Genomic DNA, 10,859 nt, shown 5'->3' on the forward strand with positions numbered 1-10,859 from the left:
CGGCTGCCAGGCCGCAAACGCACGCCCCGCGGCATGGCGGCCTTCCCCCCCCCTCCCCTGCAGCCCGAGAGCCCGGAGAGCCGCCGCCGTGGGCGGCCATGTTGTCGTCCTGCGGCCCTGTGGTAACTTTCGGGGAAGTTTCTTTCCCGGCCTCTGGCGGCGGGGCGGGGAGGGGGGGGAACGCGGGGAGGGAGCGGGGTGGAAGGAGAGGGAGAGATCCGCGGCCGCCGGGGCAGGACGCGGCCGAGGCGGAGGAGCTCGGAGGAGCGGCGGGCCGGCGGTTTGCCCGGCCCTGGCTCCGTGTCGCCCGCCCCGGAGCCGCGCTCGGGCCGCCGGCTGCGCCCTCCCCGCCGCGGCGACGGCGGCGGCGCCGTATTCACCGCGCGCTTTAGGCCGGCTCCGCTGCGCAGACAGCGTAAAGCCGCCGTCCCTCCGTCTGCGAGCGTCTCTCGCGCTACGGCCGCCGCCCCGCCCCCCCCTCCGCCCACGCCCCGCCTCCCGGGCCTCTGCCCGCCGCCTGATTGGCCGCCGCGGCCGTCACTCGGCGGCTGGGCCCATCTCGCGCTCCCCATTCATGCAGTTTGGTTGCGTGTTGGTGTATTTTACTGTTTGCAATAAAGAGGGGGGGATTTTTTTTTGTTCAGTTTCTGCTGCAATTAACTCTTGGTCCCTTATACATCTTTCTTTTTTTTTTTTTTTTTTTTGCAATTTTGCAGAAGGGTTGAAACAGTTTTTTTGGTGGTTACATTTATTTTTTATATATATATCTATATATTTTGCAATCAACTATTAAGGTGCAACTATGCCCAAAAGAAAGGTAAGTGCAAAAAAAAAAAAAAATAGGGGAGACAGATGGGGAACGACGGGGAGAGATCAAAGCGGCATTCGCAGAATTATCTGTAAATTTTTTGCGCGCGCGCGCGCGTGTGTGTGTGTGGCGTGTGTGTGTGGAGTTTTTTTTTTTTTTTTTTTTTTGCATTTTTAATTTTTTGTCCGTGTCCTAAAAGCGGAGCCGGGACTGGAGGGGTAGAGGGTTAGGGCGTGTGTGGTGTTTTTTTTTTTTTTTTTTAGGGGTTGCTCGGCGCGGGCAAGGGGAGCCTGTGAGTTCACTTTGGGCTGTTTTGTTTGCGAGGAGAAGGGCTGAGCAGTGTCTCCATGCTGGATTACAAACAGCCATAGTGCTGCTGCTGCCCCTATGGAGAACACAGGCAGGCAGCGCTAGGCACGGAGGGCTCTGCCGCTCGCCCAGCGCCCAAAACCCCGGGGCCGAACGGCTCCAACCCTCCCGGTTACCTCCGGGAGCATTTGAAGGCGGATCGGGCCATTCCCCGGGAGGATTTGGGTCTAAACGGTGCCTCTTTCTCCTGCGTTTGCCTTTGTTCTCCTTTTTTTTTTTTTTTTTTTTTTTTTTTTTTTTTTCCCCTCTCCCACTTCTTGTCATACCAGATGGTTGTGCAATGGTAATTTGGAGCCATTAGGCGGCGCAGAATTTGAAACTGTCCTTGAAGGAAGAAAAAAAAAAAAAAAAAAAAAAAAGACCGGGGAAGGGATTCACCACCATAATTAGGAACTTTAGCTCGGCGGGTTTCCAACACCCCCCCTCCCCCCCTCCCAAACACCTCAAAGCCCCGACCCCGCGGCCACCGAGACCGCAACCGGCCTCCGCGGGTCCTTCGAGGCTCGGTACGGCCGCGCTCCCGGCTACCCCGCGGCTGAGGAGGAGGAAGAGGAGGAGGAGGAGGAGGAGGAGGCGGCGACGCGGCCGTCACCCCCCCCCCTCCTTCCTCACCAAACTCCCCCCTCCCCAGCCGCCCGCGGGGCTTCGGACCGGCCCCGCCGCCCCCGGCCCCGCCGTCGGCGGGGCCGGGGGCGGCGGGGCCGGTCCGAAGCCCCGCGGGCGGCCGTTACCGTGACGGGGCCGGGTCTCCCGTCATTGTCCTTGCGCCGGGCCGGCGACGACCTTGTTGTGGCAGGTAAATTGGCGGGAACTTTTTAAACGGCGGCGACGGCCGGGCGCGCTGACGTCGCCTCGGCGGCCCCGGGGCATTGTGGGAGTTGTAGTCCGTGAGGCGATGGCGGGGTGGGTTGGGGTTGGGGGTGATGAGGCCGTGGGTTTCCCCTCTCGATCCTGGCCCGCTGGGCGGTCAGGGGGAGCGGGGATGAAGGGAAGCGGGGCGGGGCGGCTTTAGTCGGCCGGGTGGTGTTGGGGGTTCGCTGGCCGCCCCGGGTTCCCCTCAGGCAGGGCTCCAGAGGATGGCGTCGCCTTCTCACCTCATTCTCTGGCTTTCCTTGCAGGCTCCAGCTGAAGGCGAGGCAAAGGAGGAGGTAGGTGCCGGTCCCCACCCCTCCTGAGAACTTTTAGGGTGCTCCACAGATCTGCGGCCCCCACGGGGGTGGGTGCAGGCTCGGGCCCTGCGCCTGGGTTTGGGGTGCTCGGGCCCGTCCCAGGGCCAGTTCGCCTGAGGTGGGCGCTGGGAGTCCCGGCTGGAGGCAGCGACTCTGCCGTGCTGAGGCCATCGGATCCAACGGGAACGTGTCCCCTTGAGCCTCGCAGGCAACGGCTCGGTGGCAGAGCCTTAATGGCACAACTCCTGGAAGTAAAAGAAACTTATATCACTTGCCACCTCAGTGGGGTAAAAGGGCGGCAGCGTAGGGTGGGAACTATGGAACAATGCTGCACTTCCGGGAAGTCATCGCCATAATGCCCGTAATTTCATAAATCCTCGAATTTGTATGGGGCTTCATGGCGTAGTGCACGTGCCGTGTTATTCGGGGTTGTGGTTCTGGGAAAGCACTGCTTTACATGCTCTCTGAATTTTAGTGACACATCTTTCTTTACATAGCCAAAGAGAAGGTCAGCTAGACTATCTGCTGTAAGTATCTTTATTTACTCTCTTAATATTACATCACGTGGGGTGTTACGTTCTAGGGGACAGTTACAGAAAAACTATTTGGTTTTTCCCACCGGTATTGTGAAAGGCATGGCTAGAGTATTGCAATATTTAAAAGTAAAATTCCCATTCTATGCTTTCGGTCCTTGAGTATCAACACATTACAGGCTTACTTTTAGACGTTTCATGTGAGATGCAACAGCTGTGTTAGTTAATGTGCGGTCTGGACGCATGAGTATCCAGAGTCAAGGAATATTGATTTCAAGATGCGTTTGTTCTCTGTAGGTCTTCTCTGTACAAGTACCTGCTCATAGGTCTATAAGTGGCCTGCTCTCTCCTTATACTTGTAATTTGCCCATTGATTTTGCCAGCCCAGCTGTTGGGTAAACTGAGACCTAGAGGGTATAAATCTGTGTCGGGCAATAGGGTTCAGCCCAAAGTCGCAGCCTTAAACAGGCTCTTGGCATCCTTTTCTACAGACACATAGTGCACCCAGCCCTTTTTTAAGCCATCTTGGAAATGCCAAGTGGATAACGGTTGCTATTTAGAAAAGAAAGTATTTAATTTTAGTGAAAGCTAAGATGCATATTCATACGTAGAGTTATGTCCAAATGTTAATACCTTTCATTTCTGACACACACTTGCCTTCACAGCAGACAGTAACACCCAGACACAGTAATGATCTACTTACTACTCCTATCAGCATCTGTGCCACTGTAACATACATGAGGAAACGCGGGTTTGGATAATGAAACATGTTGATCTGTCTCTGACGTTTACTTCTTTATACTATAGAATGAAGCAGACAGCTCTAAACTATTTTTTGTTTGAATAGTTTTCAAAAGTTAACAGCATATTGCTAAAACATTTATAGCATTCATCTGACTCTGTTTCTTATGTATGTTTTGTACAGAAACCTGCTCCGCCTAAACCGGAGCCAAAGCCCAAAAAGGCAGCACCTAAGGTAAGTCTTCGAGATCTCTTGAACTGAAGTTATACTTTTCTTTCTCAAGGTGTTTATAGGGGAAAAAAAACATCCACAACTAACCATTTTGGTTTTTCATCATTTTCTTGAAAGGGTTAAGATTGAATTATGTGAGTTAAAAGAACCTGAAAGATGTAAAGATCATTTTATCCAGTTCCTAGTGAAGGAGTGTGAGAAACTGAACAGATTTTAAATCAGTTGTGGTGAGGCTTTACTGCTTGCCTTGCAAGGCCATTCTGAAGTTTTGTGTAATGCATTGTTGGGAAAACGATGCTTTGAATAGAGATCAGAGACTCAGAGACAATATTGAAAATCATGCTTTTAATTACAGTTTCTTACTATGTTTTCATTCAAAGGCACTCTTTTCAGCTAGTTATCAGTTTATCAAATTTTAATCAGTGGAGATAAAGTTCTATGTACCCGTTTCTTTAAGCTGGATATTTTTGGAAATGCCAGAAATCTTGGCATACCTGACAGTATAGTTAAAAAAGAAACTATTTAAAGCTCCTTTTTGCTTTGGAGTAACAGTCTGAAATTTAAAAGGGGACAGTTCTGCAGTCCATATGTGGTATTTCTTTATACCCCTTTCCTGTCACAGACTGCCCCAGCGGTCACAGTTTGCAGTGGTTTTTTTTAGATGTCTCTGTAAATACTCAGATTGTATTAGGATTTTGCAGCTGGGGAAAAAGACAACAACAACAAAACTTTAGCGTCTTTTTAACCTGTTCCAATCGTACATTTTCCGTTGTGGTTTTGGTGGTCGTATGGACAAAACACAGGTGCGAGAGATGCTTTAGTTGCAGAAGGGGATGATGGGCTGGGAACCAGGAGCTCTTTTCTGTATGTTTAAAAGGCCTTGCAATTGCATATGGCACAGCAGACTTCCAGATGATGAAAACTATTCTACCTCCAAGTCCTTCTATATGGAGCATCAGAGATGTCATGAGAAATGGACAAGAAGGAGAACCCTGCTTGTCGGTTTGGGGATCCTGCATCTCAGCTCTGTAATTGCAGTGGTGTGGAGAGCAAGCTTTTTGCATCTGCATCTTGGTGATGCAGCCAGATTTCTAGATCCCATTCCGGAGCGGCAGGGGAACCTCAGAACCCTGCTGCTCCGCATTCCTGTGGTGCTCGCGCGGCTGGCACACTCCGGATTGCATCTCCTTCTGGTGTCTGCTGGTCCCCTGGGAGGAGAAGAGCCTACTGCTGGTGGCTGCTCTTCCAGCCCAAGTGGCAGAGAGCTGGCTTGGGGATCTAAAAGTCCTGGGTTCAGCCTCTGCTGATGACCCATGCAGAGCTCAGTGCAGTTGCATACGATGCACGTTGTTGGTATTTTCTTTTTTTTCAAGTTTGCTTTTTTATTTTTATGGAAACATCTCGGGATTTATACACGAAAGCTGCATTAACCGAATCTTAAAAGTTGTGAAAATAAACATTCAAAAGTTAAGGACTGTAAGTGACTGTCAAAACTTAGTTTGCTCCCTTCCTGCACAAGCTGTATGGTGCGGCCTCCCTCTGGGATCATACACGGTTTAGTTCTGCTGGGAGCGGTGCCTTGGTCATTGCACCGCACATTGCCCCGTAGTTGGACTTGGAAAGCGTTGGTCCTCTTGCTTCTGCGGTGCTGGTTTGAAGCCGGGATACTTGAGCTGCATTTTTGGCTCTCTAGAGCTCCTAATACTGGATCAATATCTGTGCAAAGGGGGATGTAATAAGCATTGTGCAAGCATCTTTAATTCTGGTTTCCCTCAAATACGTAACCTTCAGGTTCTTCAAATGGTTTTTTTGTGTGTCAGAATAGATTTTACCTTCTAAACTTGGCCATATTGAAAAACATAGAGCTGGGAAAAAAGTTTTATCACTTTATAAAACACACGACGTTATTACTGAATTGATGTTGCCATCTGTATAGAAAAATTGTTCAGGAAAATTAATACAGTGGTGTTAGCTCAGAACTAGCTGAGAGGATGGGAGAAGCTTGGACATTGAAAAATAATGTCGTCTCCTTGGGTATTTTTTTCCCTGGACTCACTTGGTTGTGGAAGGGGGCTTGGTCCTTACAGAATAGCTGTTCACTTGTCCCCAGAAGCCACGGATCTTGCAGAACAGAGCAGAGATCCCGGGATCCTCACTCACAGCTGTGTGCTGCGAGACACTTTCTGGTCAGTCCAGCCATGGAAGCCAGTTTCTGTGGATTCTCCTTGAAAGCTTTCTTAAGAGGGGCTTTACCAGCAAAGAGTGGGCTACAGAGAATTACAGTTTTAGCTCTGTTAATACTTTATTGACTTTTTTTTAATGGGGTAAAGGGAAAAGATACCCTTCTTCAAACAACCCCAAGTCTTTAAAAATCCTTTACGGCTTACATTGGAAGAGCAAGTGACTAACACGCCTGTGCTCGTGAGTTTGGAGCATACTGGTGCTGCTGGAGGAGCCCTTCACAGTGGTCTACTTACATGTGCTTCAAAGGTCTGATGAGGTCTGTTCAAGTGACAGAGAGCAAATGAGTACCATAGTAGTATTGCAATTCTAAATCTTACTGCCAAACAGTACCAGAATACTTGGGTGCTGATATTACTGTGATGTTTATCTTTTTGCTGCCTCTCTTGAAAGTTGGAGGACTGTTCAGCCAACAGAGGAGGAAAGAGCAAGTGGAGGCTTACTCTTCCCTTTCCTCCTCTGGTGACTCTCTTCCTTCTCTTACTAACCTCCTGCCTTAAATTTTCTACATTGTTTTAGGAGTTGGTGTTAATTTTGGTGAATTTTTAATCATTGGTATCATTGAAGAATCAGGTGACTTTGCCCCTTATACTCTATCTGAGTTTACCCTGAGGTAGCAGCTCATTTTTAATGTGAATTAATTTTGTACACTAATAAGCAAGGTGTTGAAATAAAGTATACTTTTGTAACTTCTAGTCACTGAGACAGCTCCATCTTCTGAGTAGAGAGAGAGATATCTTCAGTAATTACCTGTTTATCTTCACTTACCTGTGAGTAGTAATTTTGCAGATATATATGGTTCCTTTGTTGGAACTAGGTTAATCAAGCGAGGAACTAAGCTAGTTTGCTTAGTGCACTTACTTATTGGCAGCAAGAGGCAGATCCTTGGAAGTGAAACTAATGAGAGTCATGCTTGTTACTGTATGGGGGTCTGACCTTGCCATATAGAAAACTATTACTACAGAAGTTGTAGCATCAAGTTTTGTTTTGGTTTAGCCTGATCCACATATAAAAAACTGCGCTTAAATAATACATGCAAAGTTCACGTTGTTACTGAAGTGATGCTGTTGAGCCCTCAACTTGTCTATCACACAAATGGTTTATTATAGTAAGGAATATTTCTGGCAGGGAAGGGGGAAAGTCCTTTGACTACAGCTTTGTTACAGTTTTCTAAATAGGCATTAATAGCACATCTGAAGTATTCTGCTATTTCCACTAGCTGTACATGTTCTTTTTGTTCTGTGGTATGCCTTTCAGCAGCACAGCAGAAATACAGGCCAGTTCAACATTTTTTAGCTAATTTAATTGAATGCCTATTTAAAATAGGAATTCTTTTAACCCCAGCCATGGCTGCTTTTATATTATGCACTTCCCAGTAGCACATTCAGGACAGAATAGAAGGAAAGCACTTCTCCCTGGAAACTTTCATCTCATCTTTGTCAATAGGAAGTTCAGCGTGTAGAAGCAGGTTGCGTAGACGGTTTTAGAGTTGAATATGTCCGTGTGCAGATGTACGAGGTGGAAATTAGTGTTTACCATATCACGGTCTGTTTTCTTAACAGAAAGAAAAGGCAGCAAATGATAAAAAGGAGGACAAAAAGGCAGCAACAAAAGGGAAGAAAGGAGCCAAAGGCAAAGATGAAACTAAACAAGAGGATGCTAAAGAAGAAAACCACTCTGAAAACGGAGATACCAAAACTAATGAGGTACTTTAGCTACAGTAAACATGGGAATAAACACAGATGTATTGGTAATACATCCGCAGGAGCCAACGATTGGGCCTCCTTGTCAGAAGGTGGTGTGTTTCACTGCCATCCTGTAAAGACAGACCAGCCGCAGTACCTGCACAGGGCAACTCCCAGGGAGAGCCTGAAAGAATAGCATTCTCCTTCAAACTCATTCCTGCTATGTGATAGAGCCCTTCCACAGGTGGTCTGTGCTATCGTAGTGTCCCTCTCAGGGTTGGCACAAGAGCAATGCAGAATATTTGGGGAACAATAGAGCTCAGTAAGATTGCTATCCAACCCTGAGCTGACTTTGCATATCCTCTCTGGACTGCTGGATTGCCTCTTCTGCTCAGCACGGGTTGGTACTGTGCCAGAAATCTGGTTTTAAGTTTTACACAATTCTTTAAAACAATTCTTCGCCTCAGAACAGTTCAACAAGACATCTGCAAAATAAACTTGGTCTTGTCTCTTGATCTGCAAGCCTCTTTCTTACAGGTTCTTACTGTATCAGCTACTTACCTAAGAGCTGCCATTTTCTAGGACTAGCTACAAGCTTCAGTCAGCTCCCGATGGCCTTTTCCTAGCAGTTTCCTTGCTGGTAGTAGAAATGCAATGTTTGCTATGGGCTCCCTTTGCCCCTGTAGGCACAGACTAGCCTGTTGTGTTCTCTGTTACTTTTGATTTACGGCGATCTCTCTTCATGTGTTGAGTATCATTATCCAGTTAATGGGTCGTTTATTCTTTCATTTTTAAAAGTAATTCAGGAGCTTCTTTGCTAAAAATTAATATGGGGCTAGTGTACTTCAAAGGATCTTTGATAGGAGTTTTGCAATTTTGATGTGTTGACTTAAAAAGTAATAGCGGACCTTTTTATAGAAAACAGGTGAGAATCAATTTCCCTGAAGTTCGGACAGTAGACCAGTATCGCGCTTTTATGTGTAATTCTTACACTTCCCTGTGACTTATGAAGATGAGGACTTGAACTTTCCCTAGCCTCTTTGGAGGCACTTAACATTCCAAAATTAACTCGGTCATCAATTAATACTCATCTGTGTTTGAATTTTTAGAATTACCAGCCGACATGCTGTTGTGTTGATATTTTCTGTAGTAGCTGTGCATTCTTGTCCATCTACACAAAATGTTGTCCATGTCTGTGCTAACAAACTAGTCTCTCTTTGATGCTTGTTGGAATGGAATCCGATTAGCATTACGAATAATATTTCTATTCTTCCCAAACACTTTTATAGGCACCAGCTGCTGAAGCATCTGATGATAAGGAAGCCAAGTCCGAGTAATGTTAACCCTGCCCTATATCTCCATCATTTGGTATCCGTACCTCCATGCTGTATTGTTAACAGAGAGGAATATTTTTATCAACTATTTTATAAATGCAGGTTTTTTTAGCATGAATTTAATTATGGAACATCTTCATCTCGGTTACTTGGGAATTAAATCCCTAACAAACAAAACAAAAAAAAAAATCATTGTTTTTAAATTTTGTGATTGTAATAGTTTGTATGGTACATGGAAAGAATAAGTGGTGGTAGCTTTTGACTTCTGTCAGTGTGTCCCTTTTTGTGTAAGTCATGCTTACAGACTTCAGATTTTAATTTTACCCTTGTATGTGTTGTATGGTTTCTTAAAGTGGGGAGGTCTCAAAACAAATAACCGTGTTAAACATTCCAGTGGTTCTGTGGGTTGCTTTTATAAAGAAGGTGAGCTATTTTCATGAAAAACCTAAGAGCTGGAAATCTGTTGTTTCCCAAATGTAATTTTATTTTGTCAGTTTTGAAAAAATAAATAAATAAAAGTGTAATCATGTTTTTAAATGAAATACAAACATTTCTTTTAAAAGGGCAGGTTGGTTGTATGTACCCACTGTTAGGAATTTTGCTGGATTTATCTTAATAAAAAAGACTCCTCAAAAGCTGATTGTGGTTTGTTGCTTGTGCTGCAAACGTACTGCTGGAAAGCTACCAAATTCCAGAAGAGTTGCAGTAGTTCAGGGCCTCAGGCGGAGAGAACCTATGCAGCTAGGAAGCTTTGGGCCATAGCATGATTAGCGTTTGAGCCCCTGTCGTCTTCAGTTGTGTAAACAAAAATGACTTTATGGGCCAGCCTCTCGGCAGCCGAAATGAGAGTAGATGATTTCAGAGGAAACGTGCTGGCTTACACCAGCTGGGAGCTTCAGCCAACACTTTCAGATGAAGGCTGACCTTGTAAACTCTTGTTACTTACTCAAGTAAAGGTGGGATACTTGGTGTTGTCCAATATGCCTTAAGCATTACAGATGTTGTTATAAATTCTGAAGTGTATGCTCTGGTTTTCTTTTATGTGCCTATTAATTGATAATGATTTGGAGGGGGGTTCTTTCCTCTTAGAAATATTGCAGAGGCTTAGAGACTGCCACGTTTGCATCGAACCCTTAATAGTATAAAATAGTTTTCTGTTGGTGTAGGGATGTTCATAGTCCTGGTTAAAGTGCATACTTCCATAACTGTTGTTTATAGTTTTCTTCTTTAAACATGTATTACTCACAAAATGTTTTCTTGGACTCGCTTAGCTTCTTCGAGAATGATAACATGTATGTATACAGAAGTGCTTTCCATTAATGCAAGCTTCGTTATTCTGGGAAATGACAGCTAGACCAGACAGTAGTTAAATGGGTGTTTAGTATTGGTTTTACCGAGCCTCATTTTTGTTGCTACAGCTATTCTATGCAGCTTTATCAAGGACACTTCAAGTTTTCTTCTTGAAGCCTCCTTTTGTATAAAGTCTCTTCACATTCATGACCAAATACATTATATATTTAATAAGAAGAAAAATGTCTGCAATGCAGAAACCTTATCTTTTGCATTAAATTGTTTCGCAGCCCAGAAATGTGGAATTCCAAGAGCTTGCATATTTTATCTCATATCCAAAACCTAACTCAGCATCTCAGTGCATCGTGTCTTGTATTAAATGTGTGTTTCAGGATCAGTACCCCAGGGCACCGGCCACCAGATGATGTTTAATGTGGATTTAATTTTCAAGGCCTAA

At 45.5% G+C, this 10,859-nt stretch overlaps 1 protein-coding gene across 1 annotated transcript; it reads left to right on the forward strand.

The window, feature by feature from the left end:
* The first annotated feature begins 555 nt into the window (after positions 1–555).
* Positions 556–9,747, forward strand: HMGN5 (high mobility group nucleosome binding domain 5). The gene is made up of 6 exons (XM_075054123.1): positions 556–817; positions 2,296–2,325; positions 2,844–2,873; positions 3,805–3,855; positions 7,656–7,799; positions 9,068–9,747. Exons 1-6 carry the CDS (start codon positions 803–805, stop codon positions 9,113–9,115), a joined length of 318 nt encoding a protein of 105 aa, XP_074910224.1. The 5' UTR covers positions 556–802; the 3' UTR covers positions 9,116–9,747.
* Positions 9,748–10,859: the final 1,112 nt, after the last annotated feature.

The sequence above is a fragment of the Buteo buteo genome, chromosome 22 (genome assembly GCF_964188355.1).
Source record: "Buteo buteo chromosome 22, bButBut1.hap1.1, whole genome shotgun sequence".
NCBI lineage: Eukaryota > Metazoa > Chordata > Aves > Accipitriformes > Accipitridae > Buteo > Buteo buteo.

Coding starts and splice junctions, on each gene's coding strand:
- HMGN5 (XM_075054123.1), top strand. Junction 2,326..2,843: donor AAGGCGAGGCAAAGGAGGAG/GTAGGTGCCGGT, acceptor TTCTTTACATAG/CCAAAGAGAAGGTCAGCTAG. Junction 3,856..7,655: donor CCAAAAAGGCAGCACCTAAG/GTAAGTCTTCGA, acceptor TTTTCTTAACAG/AAAGAAAAGGCAGCAAATGA.